We start from the raw sequence: 18,321 nt of genomic DNA, 5'->3' as shown, positions 1-18,321 counted from the left end.
TATCGTTATTCTTATTTTCTCTGTCATTTAGGTCATTATTGTGGCGTCACTACAATGTTGTTGATCCATCCTCAGTTTTCTCCCATCACAGCCATTGAAGCTCAGTTCAGAAGGACAACTGATGGACTGAGGGACCTTACAGATGTTGTATGTACAGAGGAAACAGGTCAACCCCTATTATTTCACACATAGCGAGTCCATGTAACTTATTATATGATTTGTTAAGCCACATTTTACTCCTGAACTAATTTAGGCTTGCCTAAACAAAGGGGGTGAATATGCAACAACTATATTATAATGATTACATGTATTTGCAAAAAATATCTAGAATTTTCTTTTCACTTTGACATTATGGAATATTTCCAGTATTATCGTCTAGATCAATGACAAAAAAATCCCACTTAAATAAATCCCACTTTGTAATGCAATTATTATTATTTTTACTCCACGGGAGGTGAATACTTATGATACCCACTGTAAACTGCATATTTTTCATTTGTTTGATGCACTACAGCAGGGTTGGGGTCAATTTGAATAGAAGCCAGTCGATCTGAAATTCCAATTCAATAAATTGAAAAGAAATGCTTTTTATTCTCATTAGCTATGTTTCCATTAACTTGTCCAGTGATGTTTTTGTCGACATTTAGAAAGTTTGCATAGAAAATATATTTGACAATTGCCTGCTATGGTGCGTTTCCATTTAACTATCTTGTGTAGATAAAAACAGCTGGACGTTTGACGGCACACCTTAAAACAAAACTTTTTCGCAAAAACCTAGTGTAGAATAAAAGTGGTTGAAGTGTTTCCATTACCCATTTAGGCAAATTGCACATTAATAAATTGGCGACCGCCTGTATGCCCTCCCACCTATCGGTTTCATGTCACAGGTAGTAGCCCGCAAAAACCAGCATGGATAGAATGCAAGAATTGACTAATATATGGCATATTCTAATAATTCTCATGTGCCAACGTATCTCCACGGTCTGTGCCATGACGAAACCTGTAATTGGATGGTGAAACTTGCATCCAGCCAACCTGAAAAGCAAGTCGAAGCAATTCAGCCATTCTTGAAAGTCAGGACGAGGATCCTGCAAAGAAACATTATTTTTATAGTTGGAAAATAGATTTAGCAGGCAGTTGGCATTTAGAATTAAATCTATATCTGCCATTTCCATTACACATGTCACAAAGATTTTTTGGGTGACATTGCTTTTGTTGAATAAACCTGGATTAATGGAAACCTGCCTATAGACTTCTTCTATTCGACTTGACCCCAACCCTGCACTACAGCACCCATACTGTGCTTTCCTCTCCACTCTCTCAGACTGTGACACAGCTCCAGAGTTGGATGAGATGTTGGGGAAAGGTGAGGGAGTGAAAAGCGTTGGCCAGCAACTTTTATTGCTGCAAGACCAGGTGAGCTGTCCAAACAGGGACTTGGACGTGGTGTGACTAACTAGCCGATAGCTAGCTAGCTAGGACATGAAGTAGAACCTTCAATGTACACAATCAGCATTTCTCGATGCTAAGGGCCTTGACGGGACAACCATGTTTCTATCCCCTGCTGACAGCTGAAACAGGTGAGAGAGGAGAATAGGAAGGTCGTAGAGAACTACACTTCAGAGAGGACCATGAGAAAGAAGTACTACAACATGGTGGAGGACATGAAAGGTAGTTATCTATGTAATTGACTAGGTTTGAACACGGGTCTTCTGCATGCCACAATACTATTTTAGCTGAGCTAGCGTAGGTGCAAGTTGTGGGGTCAGTGGCGTCACTTGACCTTTGCAGTGGTTTTGTCGTGTGGTGCAGGTAAAATTAGAGTGTTCTGTCGGATACGACCAATGAGCCGCGCCGAGGCAGCTCAGGGAGGGGCCATCGCCGTGGGGTGTCTGGACGATTACTCTGTTACTGTGGAAACCCCAAGGGGGCCGAGAGAGTTCCAGTTCGACCGGGTATTCAGTGGCAAGAGCTCCCAGGAAGATGTGTTCCAAGACACCAACAGGTGATACTGCCAATCTTAAGATCCTTTTATTGGCTCAAATGGTTCATTTTGATTTGACTTGGGAAGCAGAAATGTTAATATCTGAACCAAAGGAAACAGGAAAGGAGGTATCCAGCCCTTTCAAAGCTTCTGCCAAAGCCCATCCTTAGACCCTTTTACCCCTATCTCAGATTCAACAAGTCTGTCACAAAATACACTACAGAGTACTGTGATTGATAAATTGGTTTGGTGGAGGTGGGGGAACTGGAAATGTATTCAAAGGTATTTTTTAAATGTAGAGTTTTGTGTGTATTGTAAGCACCGTTGTAACTAAACTAGGGTTGCAAAGGCAGGCTATATTACTGGAAACGTCAGTAAACTACCATAATTTGGGTATTTTTCTTTTTGTGAACAATTATTTATTCGTTTTTCTTGCATGTCCTAGACAAGATATACATATGTACAGTTCAATAGGGGGAAAACAAACACATTTAGATATCTTTCAAGGATTTTATGTAATCCAACCTATCATAAAATATCTAGTGGTCCTTTTGGGTACTTCAGATTATCACAGTTGTCTGTAATTATCTCTGGCCCTCTCTCTGGCCGTATCACATGTAAAATATATGAAATAATTAAATAAGATGATTTTAAAATAAAAAAATAGAATGACAAAGCTGTAAAACATTATCCTAAATATAAACCATCAACTTAGTGAGTACCATTGGTGTTTAAAATGAGGGTTTCAGCATGAAATATCTTTATATTATTTATTTTTTACACTTTTATTCATTTTACTATGTCAATATGTATTTATTGTCAATGTCTTGGCGTCAAACTGGTGGCAGTCGTGAAAGAAGTGAATAGTTGGACGAGTTGCAGAGGTAATTGAAAATAGTGCCATTGTTGATTAGATGCTTTTTTCATTAATTAGGCTATTTTCTCTTGAACCATATGGTCTATCTACTAGAAACTCATGGATAATATGAACACAGATATACAAAAATGAATAATATACAGTGCTTTCAGAAAGTATTCAGACCCCTTCCCTTTTTCCACATTTTGTTACGTTACAGCCTTATTCTAAAATGGATTACATAAAACATGTTCCTCATCAATCTACACACAATACCCCATCATGACGAAGTGAAAACAGATTTTTAGAAAGTTTTGCAAATGTATATATATAAAAAAAATGAAATACCTTATTTACATAAGTATTCAGACCCTTTGCTATGAGACTCGAAATTGAGCTCAGGTGCATCCTGTTTCCATTGATCATCCTTGAGATGTTTCTACAACTTGATTGGAGTCCAACTGTGGTAAATTCAATTGATTGGAAAGGTAACCTGTCTATATAAGGTCCCACAGTTGCAAAAACCAAGCTATGAGGTCGAAGGAATTGTCCGTAGAGCTCCGAGACAGGATTGTGTCGAGGCACAGATCTGGGGAAGAGTACCAAAACATTTCTGCAGCATTGAAGGTCCCCAAGAACACAGTGGCCTCCATCATTCTTAAATGGAAGAAGTTTGGAACCACCAAGACTCTTCCTAGAGCTGGCCACCCGGCCAAACTAAGCAATCGGGGGAGAAGGGCCTTGGTCAGGGAAGTGACCAAGAACCCGATGGTCACTCTGACAGAGCTCCAGAGATCCTCTGTGGAGATGGGAGAAACTTCCAGAAGGACAACCATCTCTGCAGGACTCCACCAATCAGGACTTTATGGTAGAATGGCCAAACGGAAGCCACTCCTCAATAAAAGGCACATGACAGCCCACTTGGAGTTTGCCAAAAGGCACCTAATGGACTCTCAGACCATGAGAAACAACATTCTCTGGTCTGATGAAACCAAGACTGAACTCTTTGGCCTGAATGCCAAGCATCACGTCTGGAGGAAAGATGGCACCATCCCTACGGTGAAGCATGGTGGTGGCAGCATCATGCTGTGGGGATGTTTTTCAGCGGCAGGGACTGGGAGACTAGTCAGGATCGAGGGAAAGATGAACGGAGCAAAGTACAGAGAGATCCTTGATGAAAACCTGCTCCAGAGCGCTCAGGACCTCAGACTGGGGCGAAGGTTCACCTTCCAACAGGACAACGACCCTAAGCACACAGCCAAAACAACACAAGAGTGGCTTTGGGACAAGTCTCTGAATGTCCTTGAGTGGCCCAGTGCGAGCCCAGACTTGAACCCGATCGAAAATCTCTGGAGAGACCTGAAAATAGCTGTGCAGCAACGCTCCCCATCCAACCTGACAGTGCTTGAGAGGCTCTGCAGAGGAGAATGGGAGAAACTCCCCAAATACAGGAGTGCCAAGCTTGTAGCTTCATACCCAAGAAGACTTGAGGCTGTAATCGCTGCCAAAGGTGCTTCAACAAAGTACTGAGTAAACAGTCTGAATACTTCTGTAATTTTATACTTTTTTATATTTATATATATACACATTTGCAAACATTTCTAAAGGCGGTATATATTGGGGTATGTATGGGGTATTGTGTGATGAGGATTTAAAAAAACAAAACTATTTAATCCATTTTAGAATAAGGCTGGAACGTAACAAAATGTGGAAAAGTCAAGGGGTCTGAATACTTTCCAAATGCACTGTATATGAATACATTTTTTGGTATATATTCAAGTATAAATTACCGAAGTTATGATAGATTGCCAAAGATTTGCTGTTAATTACCAAAATTACTGAAGATTCTGGTAACTTTGGTAAAGTACAGGTAGCTTTGCAACCCTAAACTAAACACAACTCCCTGGTCTTGATTGTTGTTGATGTTTTTGCAGTAGCTCTTGTGGACAATGCAGCCATTTTTATTTTATCTCAATATCAAATCATTTCCGGGTAACAATTAATGACCTTACTGTGATTGTTTCCAATTAATACTTAAAAGTCTAAGCTGACATATGGAATTGTTTTAAGATGGTCATACTATGGATAATTTAGCTATTTGACCCCTTTAGGTATCCCCCCCAAATATTACCAAATTATTTGATAAAATATTGAATTTGGCCTTTACTACTATAGCCCAGAGAAACGCATTGAATAACACATTCATAAATGGCAAAAAAAGACAGTCAAAAAATAATTAATAAGAAACAAGGTTTTGAAGTGTTTGTCCTATACTGTATCTAGGAGATTTTTACACATATTTAACCCTTTTTTGGGGGTAGGAACAAAACTACCTTCATCCTTCCATGAAAATGTTTAAACCAGTACCAATTACCTTCAGATGAGTCCTGTGACACTTGTGGGGGTAGTTGAGCAAAACGGATACCACCATCGTGCGAATCTCCCCTTTCCATAGAGAATATTGTTTGTAGGTCAAACCGTTTGGACGCTACAGACGTTTTCGTGAGAAGAGCAATATTTGGGATGTATCATGGTCTGACAAACACCGCTCTAGCTCTACCACCTTTCACCGTAGATTCGGAAGTGCGATATCGGCAGATGCAGTGCGATATCTCTAGCTTAAACTGACAGATTTTGATGGGGATTTTTTGATTATGTTACTTAGATTGACTCACTGGTGCGTCATTCGACTCTAGGGGGTTAAAGTGGTCAAAAAGAAACACAAATTATCATAATTTTCACTATATCACAGTATTATTCCAACCTCATAGTGTGGAAATATATATATATAAACGTTTTTCACTGCACTGGGCCTTTAAGCATGCCTGTTTGAACCAGTCTCTTTTCCAGGCTGATCCAGTCAGCCATCGATGGCTTCAACGTGTGTATCTTTGCGTACGGTCAGACAGGCTCCGGAAAGACCTTCACCATGGTGGGTGACAGAGACCAGAAAAGCCCAGGCATCATGCCTAGAGCGTTCAATGCCATATTTGACATCCTCCAGGAGAATGCCACCAAGTTTGACTTCAAGGTGAGGGCTGCGAAGTCTTTCTGAGCGATGATAAATAATTTCCTATTGTATATCAGTAACAAGAAGCAAATACACTTTATAGTAAACATAAAAGGACTCTCCTCTCCTCTATCCTGTAGTCCTGTGTAGTTCATTTGGTAGAGCATGGCGTTTGCAACGCCAGGGTTGTGGGTTCGATTCCCACGGGGGGCCAGTATGAAAATGTATGCACTCACTAACTGTAAGTCGCTCTGGATAAGAGCGTCTGCTAAAATGTAAAATGTATCCTGTCCTTTTTGTTCCTTTCATCTCGTCTCCTCTCTGTGCTACTCTCTTCCTAGGTCTCGGTCAATATGTTGGAACTGTATAATGACCGGCTCCAGGACCTCTTTTTGAGCGGGGCCGAGGCCCAGAGCAGGCGGGTAGAGATTAAAAGGAACAGAAAGGGGCTTGTGTTTGCCCAGGGAGCAGAGACAAAGGAGGCCTCCAGCGCTGGGGAGCTCTTCGCCATGTTTCAGCAAGCCTGTGCCAACCGCCATATCGCAGCCACCAGTATGCCCAAACACCCACTCCCCACTTCAAAAGCGCCCTGTTTAATGGTTTGGATTAATTGGTTTAGTCACAGTCAGATTGACTGGATGGTAGGTACATCATTACAGACCCGGGCTCAGAGAGAGAGAGAGCTGCTAAGCAAGCCATACGTAAGAGGAGATCGTGGCGTCTTAACAAAATGTCTGGCTCTTTCATTTACTTCAGGGGTTAATGTGGCAACCCTGATATCATACTTCACAATTCTACCTTAATGTCATAATGCTGTTTCGCTGACAAAATATGATACAATTAGAAAATAGGAATAAAGTAAACAGGAAGTCAATCTATATAAAGACATTTAAAACTATTTTAGGAGTGTCAATTTAAAAAGGCTTACTTCTTTTACTCTGTGTGGTTGTTGCAGAGATGAATGTGGAGAGCTCTCGTTCCCACCTGATCATTGGGATCATGGTGGAGAGCAGGAATCTGACCAATGGGAGTGTGAGCTTTGGGAAGTTGAGTCTGGTCGATCTGGCAGGGAGCGAGAGAGCAGCCAAGACTGGGGCAAAAGATGACCAGCTCAAGGTTATTAGGTTACCCTGTTAGAATTCAGGCTTAAAGCTTTATATATCGCAGTCATTTATGTGTGTGGGCTGTTTACAACTAACAGTTTACGTTTTTCCCCATGGATATCATTGTTGAATAATCCTCCCTCTCTCTCTCTCTCTCTCTCTCTCTCTCTCTCCCTTCCTCCCTCATCTTTCTATAGGAGGCTAACTCCATTAACAAGTCTCTGAGTGCTCTGGGAGATGTGATCTCGGCCCTGTCCTCGGAGCTGCCGCATATCCCCTACAGGAACAGCAAGCTCACCCAGATCATGCAGGACTCGCTGGGCGGCAACGCCAAGACGTTCATGGTCGTCAACGTCTCGCCCTCCGACTGCAACCTGGACGAGACGCTCACCTCCCTTATGTGAGAGAGATTTCCCCAATACACACACCCCCTAAAACACACAACTCAAATCCTAAACACCCGGCCCAGACAAACACTTATAACAAACTCTGCTATAAGAAGAGAAACTAATGTCTAAATTACCCATGCCCATCGTACAAAATGCTGAAATCACATCCCTCCATCCTTACCAGGCTGGAGCTCCAGGACATGGTTAAAACTGTAGTACTAAGCCCCCAAGATGCACCCTTGTGCACTATAGGGAATTGGGTGCCATTTCAGAGTTGCCCTTGCTTGGATTGTTCTTGTTTGTGTGATTTTGTTTGTGTGATGTGTAGTGAAACGTACCATGCATGTAACTCGTACCATAATGTGACACGTACCATCTCTGTAACACGTATGTAACACGTATGTAACGCGTACCATAATTTAACATGTACCATCTCTGTAACATGTATGTAACACGTACCATAATGTAACACATACCATCTCGCCGTTTCATACTATTAATCCTCTAGTTATGCCACTCGAGTGAAGACCATAACCAACATTGCACAAAGAAACCTGGAGAGTAAAGAGATCGCCCAGCTCAAAGAGGTAAGGTTTATTTTCTTCACACTACCCTAACTGTTTTGCAGTATGTAGCTAAAACTCCTCTTCATGAGGACGTAATGTCTGGGATATTAATTGACTAATGGCCCAAGACGACTATCATACAGAGCAATATATTGGCAAGCTGAGGAACCTGAGGCATGCCATTGTAACATGCGAGAAATGATCCTGGGTCTACCACGGGAGAAACCAACGCCTTGACCATTAGACCAAGAGGAAATTCCCTCTTGGCCTAAGGGTCAACACTGATTTTGAAGTCGCAGGCGGCGTTACCCATCACGTGACCATGAGCAATCATGACCGACTCATGTCCTCAACACCATCACACATGCACACACACACCAGTTTTAATCTGACAATGAAGAATTCTCTGTCAAATCAAATGTTCAGAGTACAAGCCCCACTCATGACCCTTCTCTCTCGTTTACTCCTTTCTTTCTCTATTTCTGGCAGGTGATCATGAAGTTGAGGTCTGGACAGCCAGTGGAGGATGAGGAGGTCTAATTCTAAGCTGTGGGAATTGGATCTACAGTACATTCAGAAAGTATTCATATCCCTTGACTTATTCCACATTTTGATGTTACAGCCTGAGTTCAAAATGGATTAAATATTTTTTTTATCTCAGCCATCTACACAAAATACCACATAATTACATTTTAGAGAATTTATTGAAAATGAAATAGAGAAATATCTCATTTACATAAGTATTCACACCCCTGAGTCAATACATATAAGAATCATCTTTGGCAGCGATTACAGCTGTGAGTCTTTCTGGGTAAGTCTCTAAGGGCTTTTCACACCTGGATTGTACAATATTTGCACATTATTCTTTAAACAACTCTTCAAGCACTGTCAAGTTGGTTGTCGATCATTACTAGACTGCCATTTTCAAGTCTTGCCATACATTTTCACGCCGATTTAAGTCAAAACTGTAACTAGACCACTCAAGAACATAGAATGTAATCTTGCTAAGCAGCTCCAGTGTATATTTGGTCTTGTGTTTTAGGTTATTGTCCTGCTGAAATGTTAATTTGTTTCCCAGTGTCTGTTGGAAAGCAGACTGAACCGGGTTTTCCTCTAGGATTCTGCCTGTGCTTAGCTCTATTCCGTTTCTTTTTATCCTAAAAAACTCCCTTGCCGATGACAAGCATACCCATAATATGATGCAGCCACCACCATGCTTGAAAATATGAAGAGTGGTACTCAGTGATGTGTTGTCTTGGATTTGCCCCAAACATAATGTTTGTATTCAGGACATTAAAGTCAATTTCTTTGCAACATTATTTTGTAGTTTGACTTTAGTGCCTTATTGCAAACAGGATGTATGTTTTGGAATATTTTTTATTATGTACAGGCTTCATTCTTTTCACTCTGTTATTTAGGTTAGTATTGTGGAGTAACTACAATGTTGTTGATCCATCCTCACTTTTCTCCTATCACAGCCATTCAACTCTGTAACCATTTTAAAGTCACCATTTGCCTCATGGTGAAATCCCTGAGTGGTTTCCTTCCTCTCTGGCAACTGAGTTAGGAAGGACGCCTGTGTCTTTGTAGTGACTGGGTGGATTGATACACCATCCACAGTGTACAGTTGAAGTCGGAAGTTTACATACACCTTAGCCAAATACATTTAAACTCAGTTTTCACAATTCCTGACATTTAATCCATACACTCAATTAGTATTTGGTAGCATTGCCTTTAAATTGTTTAACTTGGGTCAAACGTTTCGGGTAGCCTTCCACAAGCTTCCCACAATAAGTTGGGTGAATTTTGGCCCGTTCCTTCTGACAGAGCTAGTGTAACTGAGTCAGGTTTGTAGGCCTTGCTCACACACGCTTTTTCAGTTCTGTCCACAAATTTTCTATAGGATTGATGTCAGGGCTTTGTGATGGCCACTCCAATACCTTGACTTTGTTGTCCTTAAGCCATTTTGCCACAACTTTGGAAGTATGCTTCGGGTCATTGTCCATTTGGAAGACCCATTTGCGACCAAGCTTTAACTTCCTGACTGATGTCTTGAGATGTTGCTTCAATATATCCACATAATTGTCATTCCTCATGATGCCATCTATTTTGTGAAGTGCACCAGTCCCTCCTGCAGCAAAGCACCCCCACAACATGATGCTGCCACCCCCGTGCTTCACGGTTGGGATGGTGTTCTTCGGCTTGCAAGTACCCCCTTTTTCCTCCAAACATAACGATGGTCATTATGGCCAAACAGTTCTATTTTTGTTTCATCAGACCAGAGGACATTTTTCCAAAGAGTACGGTCTTTGTCCCCATGTGCAGTTGCAAACCGTAGTCTGGCTTTTTTATGGCAGTTTTGGAACAATGGCTTCTTCCTTGCTGAGCGGCCTTTCAGGTTATGTCGATATAGGACTTGTTTTACTGTGGATATAGATACTTTTGTACCTGTTTCCTCCAGCATCTTCACAAGGTCCTTTGCTGTTGTTCAGGATTGATTTGCACTTTCCGCACCAAAGTACGTTCATCTCTAGAGACAGAACGCATCTCCTTCCTGAGCGGTATGATGGCTGCATGGTCCCATGATGTTTATACTTGCGTACTATTGTTTGTACAGATGAACGTGGTAAATTCAGGCATTTGGAAATTGCTCCCAAGGATGAACCAGACTTGTGGAGGTCTACAATTCTTTTTCTGAGGTCTTGGCTGATTTCTTTTGATTTTCCCATGATGTCAAGCAAAGAGGCACTGAGTTTGAAGGTAGGCCTTGAAATACATCCACAGTTACACCTCCAATTGACTCAAATAATGTCAATTAGACTATCAGAAGCTTCTAAAGCCATTACATCATTTTCTGGAATTTTCCAAGCTGTTTAAAGGCACAGTCAACTTAGTGTATGTAAACTTTTGACCCACTGGAATTGTGATACAGTGAATTATAAGTGAAATAATCTGTCTGTAAACAATTGTTGAAAAATTACTTGTGTCATGCAGAAAGTAGATGTCCTAACTGACTTGTCAAAACTATAGTTTGTTAACAAGAAATTTGTGGAGTGGTTGAAAAACGAGTTTTAATGACTCCAACCTAAGTGTACAGTGAGGGAAAAAAGAATTTGATCCCCTGCTAATTTTGTACGTTTGCCCACTGACAAAGACATGATCAGAATCCAGAAAAACGCATGTCAAAAATGTTATAAATTGATTTGCATTTTAATGAGGGAAATAAGTATTTGACCTCACTGCAAAACAAGACTTAGTACTTGGTGGCAAAACCCTTGTTGGCAATCACAGAGTTCAGATGTTTCTTGTAGTTGGCCACCAGGTTTGCACACATCTCAGGAGGGATTTTGTCCCACTCCTCTTTGCAGATCTTGTCCAAGTCATTAAGGTTTTGAGGCTGACGTTTGGCAACTCGAACCTTCAGCTCCCTCCACAGATATTCTATGGGATTAAGGTCTGGACACTGGCTAGGCCACTCCAGGATCTTAATGTGCTTCTTCTTGAGCCACTCCTTTGTTGCCTTGGCCGTGTGTTTTGGGTCATTGTCATGCTGGAATACCCATCCACGACCCATTTTCAATGCCCTGGCTGAGGGAAGGAGGTTCTCACCCAAGATTTGACGGTACATGGCCCCGTCCATCGTCCCTTTGATGCGGTGAAGTTGTCCTGTCCACTTAGCAGAAAAACACCCCCAAAGCATATTGTTTCCACCTCCATGTTTGACGGTGGGGATGGTGTTCTTGGGGTCATAGGCAGCATTCCTCCTCCTCCAAACACGGCGAGTTGAGTTGATGCCAAAGACCTCGATTTTGGTCTCATCTGACCACAACACTTTCACCCAGTTCTCCTCTGAATCATTCAGATGTTCATTGGCAAACTTCAGACGGGCCTGTATATGTGCTTTCTTGAGCAGGGGGACCTTGCGGGCACTGCAGGATTTCAGTCCTTCACGGCGTAGTGTGTTACCAATTGTTTTCTTGGTGACTATGGTCCCAGCTGCCTTGAGATCATTGACAAGATCCTCCCGTGTAGTTATGGGCTGATTCCTCACCGTTCTCATGATCATTGCAACTCCACGAGGTGAGATCTTGCATGGAGCCCCAGGCTGAGGGAGATTGACAGTTATTTTGTGTTTCTTCCATTTGCGAATAATCGCACCAACTGTTGTCACCTTCTCACCAAGCTGCTTGGCGATGGTCTTGTAGCCCATTCCAGCCTTGTGTAGGTCTACAATCTTGTCCTTGACATCCTTGGAGAGCTCTTTGGCCTTGGCCATGGTGGAGAGTTTGGAATCTGATTGATTGATTGCTTCTGTGGACAGGTGTCTTTTATACAGGTAACAAGCTGAGATTAGGAGCACTCCCTTTAAGAGTGTGCTCATAATCTCAACTCGTTACCTGTATAAAAGACATCTGGGAGCCAGAAATCTTTCTGATTGAGAGGGGGTCAAATACTTATTTCCCTCATTAAAGTGCAAATCAATTTATAACATTTTTGACATGCGTTTTCCTGGATTTTTTTGTTGTTATTCTGTCTCCCACTGTTCAAATAAACCTACCATTAAAATTATAGACTGATAATTTCTTTGTCAGTGGGCAAACGTACAAAATCAGCAGGGGATCAAATACTTTTTTCCCCCTCACTGTATGTAAACTTCCGACTTCAACTGTAATTAATAACTTCACCATGCTCAAAGGGATATTCAATGTCTGCTTTTTTTTTTTTTTACCCATCTACCAATAGGTGCCCTTCTTTGCGAGGCATTGGAAAACCTCCCTGGTCTTTGTGGTTGAATCAGTGTTTGAAATTCACTGCTCGACTGAGGGACCTTGCAGATATTTGTATATGTGGGGTACAGAGATGAGGTAGTCATAAAAAAATCATGTTAAATACTATTCTTGCAAACAGAGTGAGTCCATCCAACTTATGTGACTTCTTAAGCAAATGTTTTGTCCTGAACTTATTTAGGCTTGCCATAATCAAGAGATTTTAGCTTTCATATTTAATTAATTTGCAAAAATGTGTAAAAACATAATTGCACTTTGGCATTATGGGGTATTGTGTGTAGGCCAGTGACACAAAATCTCAATGTAATCTGTTTTAAATTCAGGCTCTAACACAAGAAAATGTGGAACAAGTCAAGGGGTGTGAATACTTTCTGATGGCACTGTATGTCTATGTAAGTAAGCAGTCAGATAGACTTTCTCTTCAATCAATGTGTTTGCAGCTTTTTTTTTTACTGCCACTTTCTAAAAAACAATGTCATCACTGGTGAGGTTGATTCCACTGGTTTCCCTTCCACTTGTTTATCTTTCACTTATTTCTTACTTTTTCTGGTGTTAAATGTGTTGAATATACAGTGTGTCCCAGCAGGTGTGAATAAAAAGTATTTTAAATACAAATTCTAATTCAAAATGGGCTTCTCTGCTGTTGAGTGTAACAAGGTAATTTTGTTCCCCTAGTTATATACTCTGGTTGCATTCTATTTTGATACAGAGTGATCTTAGAGTGGACTGGGCCAATCAGGTCACTTTAGGGCTTATTTTGTTTCAAAATTAATATTATACTGGTGTTGTTGCTTTATCATTTTACCACTTGATTATTTTATCATAATGTTTGTGTGTCTTATTTCTCAAATACATATAAATCTGTCATGTCATCTGAGTTTAGCAGAGCTGGTACAAGAAAATATGACGATCAAGAAAATATGACGATCAAGACTAGAATGGTTAAGTCCATTTCCCATGTTCTGTCTTCTTCTTCTCAGTCCTCTACATGTTGTTCTGCTCCGCTAATTCTATTAGAAGTGTTTCAAATATCACCCTAGTTGTGAAGTATGTTCTCTGTTTCAAACTTTATTAATTGAGTCGGAGTTCTGGTTGTTTTAGAACGTTATCTGTACAACCTCAGTGGAATGTTCACCGTAATGTTGAGCACGAGCTGCTAGCTCTTAGTGTTGTTTTTTGTATTATGCTAGGGTCAGTGCTATCCGAGACGTCCCTACCCTAAACCCTAACCCTTACTCTAACCTTAACCATTTAAAATGTCAACTTCAATGGGGTAGGGACGTCCCAAGGATCCCAGACAGCACGGATCATTATGCTAGCTATGTATCCTAGCTAGCATGTTAGTATTTCAACTATCGGTATGCTGTTATTTCAAGTAAAAATAACTATGCATTGTACTCTCACCATTGAGGCACTAAGCGTTATTGCTTTACTCAGTCACTCCAGGATTTTGCAGCGTTCTTTTGTGATAGTTGCAGGCCAAAATGCTTGATTTTGCTGCAGCAATAATTACATTTTGCATGGCAATGATTTTGTCCAATTTGTCACGAAAATGCACTGACGAGGGAAAAAGTTTGTTGACATGTTGCATGATTGAACAATTTTTGCGGTAAAAGTGTGGTGATTGGTTAAAGTTTGCATTCCCTCACATAATGTGTGTATTTGTTAATTTTGCTAAACATTTTGCTATCGCAGAATCGCAAAATCCTGGGTGGACTGTTTACTGTCCAACAGGCATGGATGCAGTTGATAGACATTGAACTGAATACCTCTGTTTCTATAGCTAACTCTCTATGCATGTATGGTATCTTATTATGTGAGCATGAAACATGAGTTTTTATAATTGTATTTTCAAATTATAATATGCTACTGTATGGTGTATCTAAATTGTGGAGCCACATGCACATGCGTGTGACACTCTTAGAAAAAAAGGTGCTATCTAGAACCTAAAACGGTTCTTCAGCTGTCCCCATAGGAGAACCCTTTCAAGAACCCTTTTTGGTTCCAGGTAGAACCCTTTTGGTTCCAGGTAGAACCCTATTGGGTTCCATGTAGAACCCTTTCCCCAGAGAGTTCTACATGGAATAACAACAAAAAAATCCAGGAAAACGCATGTCAAAAATGTTATAAATTGATTTGCATTTTAATGAGGGAAATAAGTATTTGACCCCCTCTCAATCAGAAAGATTTCTGGCTCCCAGGTGTCTTTTATACAGGTAACGAGCTGAGATTAGGAGCACACTCTTAAAGGGAGTGCTCCTAATCTCAGCTTGTTACCTGTATAAAAGACACCTGTCCACAGAAGCAATCAATCAATCAGATTCCAAACTCTCCACCATGGCCAAGACCAAAGAGCTCTCCAAGGATGTCAGGGACAAGATTGTAGACCTACACAAGGCTGGAATGGGCTACAAGACCATCGCCAAGCAGCTTGGTGAGAAGGTGACAACAGTTGGTGCGATTATTCGCAAATGAAAGAAACACAAAAGAACTGTCAATCTCCCTCGGCCTGGGGGCTCCATGCAAGATCTCACCTCGTGGAGTTGCAATGATCATGAGAACGGTGAGGAATCAGCCCAGAACTACACGGGAGGATCTTGTCAATGATCTCAAGGCAGCTGGGACCATAGTCACCAAGAAAACAATTGGTAACACACTACGCCGTGAAGGACTGAAATCCTGCAGTGCCCACAAGGTCCCCTGCTCAACCCGTCTGAAGTTTGCCAATGAACATCTGAATGATTCAGAGGAGAACTGAGTGAAAGTGTTGTGGTCAGATGAGACCAAAATGGAGCTCTTTGGCATCAACTCAACTCGCCGTGTTTGGAGGAGGAGGAATGCTGCCTATGACCCCAAGAACACCATCCCCACCGTCAAACATGAAGGTGGAAACATTATGCTTTGGGGGTGTTTTTCTGCTAAGGGGACAGGACAACTTCACCGCATCAAAGGGACGATGGACAGGGCCATGTACCGTCAAATCTTGGGTGAGAACCTCCTTCCCTCAGCCAGGGCATTGAAAATGGGTCGTGGATGGGTATTCCAGCATGACAATGACCCAAAACAAACGGCCAAGGCAACAAATGAGTGGCTCAAGAAGAAGCACATTAAGGTCCTGGAGTGGCCTAGCCAGTCTCCAGACCTTAATCCCATAGAAAATCTGTGGAGGGAGCTGAAGGTTCGAGTTGCCAAACGTCAGCCTCGAAACCTTAATGACTTGGAGAAGATATGCAAAGAGGAGTGGGACAAAATCCCTCCTGAGATGTGTGCAAACCTGGTGGCCAACTATAAGAACCGTCTGACCTCTGTGATTGCCAACAAGGGTTTTGCCACCAAGTACTAAGTCATGTTTTGCAGAGGGGTCAAATACTTATTTCCCTCATTAAAATGCAAATCGATTTATAACATTTTTGACATGCGTTTTTCTGGATTTTTTTTTTGTTATTCTGTCTCTCACTGTTCAAATAAACCTACCATTAAAATTATAGACTGATAATCAGTCAGTGGGCAAACGTACAAAATCAGCAGGGGATCAAATACTTTTTTCCCCTCACTGTATATATACACTACCGGTCAAAAGTTTTAGAACACCTACTCATTCAAGGGTTTTTCTTTATTTGTACTATTTTCTACATTGTAGAATAATAGTGAAGACATCAAAATTATGAAATAACACATATGGAATCATGTAGTAACCAAAAAAGTCTTAAACAAATCAAAATATATTTTATATTTGAGATTCATCAAATAGCCACCCTTTGTCTTGATGACAGCTTTGCACACTCTTGGCATTCTCTCAACCAGCTTCATGAGGTAGTCACCTGGAATCCATTTCAATTAACAGGTGTTCCTGTTTTTTTTGTGGAATTTCTTTCCTTCTTAATGCGTTTAAGCCAATCAGTTGTGTTGTGACAAGGTAGGGGGGGTATTCAGAAGATAGCCCTATTTGGTAAAAGACCAAGTCCATATTATGGCAAGAACAGCTCAAATAAGTAAAGAGAAACGACAGTCTATCATTACTTTAAGACATGAAGGTCAGTCAATACGGAAAATCTCAAGAACTTTGAAAGTTTCTTTAAGTGCAGTCGCAAAAACCATCAAGCTTTATGATGAAACTGACTCTCATGAGGACCGCCAGAGGAATGGAAGACCCAGAGTTACAGTTGAAGTCGGTAGTTTACATACACCTTAGCCAAATACATTTAAACTCAGTTTTTCACAATTCCTGACATTTAATCCTAGTAAAAAATTCCCTGTCTTAGGTCAGTTAGGATCACCACTTTATTTTAAGAATGTGAAATGTCAGAATAAAAGTAGAGAGAATGATTTATTTCAGCTTTTATTTCTTTCATCACATTCCCAGTGGGTCAGAAGTTTACATACACTCAATTAGTATTTGGTAGCATTGCCTTTAAATTGTTTAACTTGGGTCAAACGTTTCGGGTAGTCTTCCACAAGTTTCCCACAATAAGTTGGGGGAATTTTGGCTCATTCCTCCTGACCGAGCTGGTGTAACTGAGTCAGATGTTGCTTCAATATATCCACATAATTTTCCTTCCTCATGATGTCATCTATTTTGTGAAGTGCACCAGTCCCTCCTGCAGCAAAGCCTCCCACAGCATGATGCTGCCACACCTGTGCTTCACGGTTGGGATGGTGTTCTTCGGCTTGCAAGCATGCCCCTTTTTCCTCCAAATGGTCATTATGGCCAAAAAGTTATATTTTTGTTTCATCAGACCAGAGGACATTTCTCCAAAAAGTACGATCTTTGTCCCCATGTGCAGTTGCAAACCGTAGTCTGTTTTTTTTTTTTATTATGGCGGTTTTGGCGCAGTGGCTTCTTCCTTGCTGAGCGGCCTTTCAGGTTATGTCGATATAGGACTTGTTTTACTGTGGATATAGATACTTTTGTACCTGTTTCCTCCAGCATCTTCACAAGGTCCTTTGCTGTTGTTCTGGGATTGATTTGCACTTTCCGCACCAAAGTACGTTCATCTCTAGGAGACAGAACGCGTCTCCTTCCTGAGCAGTATGACGGCTGCGTGGTCCCATGGTGTTTATACTTGCATACCATTGTTTGTACAGATGAACGTGGTACCTTCAGGCATTTGGAAATTGCTCCCAAGGATGAACCAGACTTGTGGAGGTCTACACATTTTTTTTCTGAGGTCTTGGCTGATTTCTTTTGATTTTCTGAGTTTGAAGGTAGGTCTGAGTTTGAAGGTAGGCCTTGAAATACATCCCAGGTACCCCTCCAATTGACTCAAATGATGTCAATTAGCCTATCAGAAGCTTCTAAAGCCATGACATCATTTTCTGGAATTTTCCAAGCTGTTTAAAGGCACAGTCAACTTAGTGTATGTAAAGTTCTGACCCACTGGAATTGTGATACAGTGAAATATAAGTGAAATAATCTGTCTGTAAACACTTGTTTGAAAAATGACTTGTGTCATGCACAAAGTAGATGTCCTAACCGACTTCCCAAAACTATAGTTTGTTAACAAGAAATTTGTGGAGTGGTTGAAAAACGAGTTTTAATGACTCCAACCTAAGTGTATGTAAACTTCCGACTTCAACTGTACCTCTGGTGCAGAGGATAAGTTCATTAGAGTTACCAGCCTCAGAA

The 18,321-nt window shown here is 41.1% G+C and overlaps 1 protein-coding gene across 1 annotated transcript; it reads left to right on the top strand.

Moving 5' to 3' along the window:
• Positions 1–1,652: 1,652 nt before the first annotated feature.
• Positions 1,653–8,448, top strand: si:dkey-96l17.6 (kinesin-like protein KIN-14E). The gene is made up of 8 exons (XM_041863080.2): positions 1,653–1,671; positions 1,813–2,005; positions 5,691–5,871; positions 6,192–6,402; positions 6,806–6,966; positions 7,151–7,353; positions 7,851–7,929; positions 8,398–8,448. Exons 1-8 carry the CDS (start codon positions 1,653–1,655, stop codon positions 8,446–8,448), a joined length of 1,098 nt encoding a protein of 365 aa, XP_041719014.2.
• Positions 8,449–18,321: the final 9,873 nt, after the last annotated feature.

Source organism: Coregonus clupeaformis, chromosome 18 (assembly GCF_020615455.1).
Source record: "Coregonus clupeaformis isolate EN_2021a chromosome 18, ASM2061545v1, whole genome shotgun sequence".
In the NCBI taxonomy this organism is placed as follows: Eukaryota; Metazoa; Chordata; class Actinopteri; order Salmoniformes; family Salmonidae; genus Coregonus; species Coregonus clupeaformis.
Note: the sequence above shows the minus strand (reverse complement) of the source record. Positions and strands in the feature narration are given on the sequence as shown.

What these genes read in the sequence shown, in the direction of transcription:
- si:dkey-96l17.6 (XM_041863080.2), top strand. An exon ending in CCACCAAGTTTGACTTCAAG is followed by an intron (nt 5,872 to 6,191) that starts GTGAGGGCTGCG and finishes CTCTCTTCCTAG; the next exon opens with GTCTCGGTCAATATGTTGGA. An exon ending in CAAAAGATGACCAGCTCAAG is followed by an intron (nt 6,967 to 7,150) that starts GTTATTAGGTTA and finishes ATCTTTCTATAG; the next exon opens with GAGGCTAACTCCATTAACAA.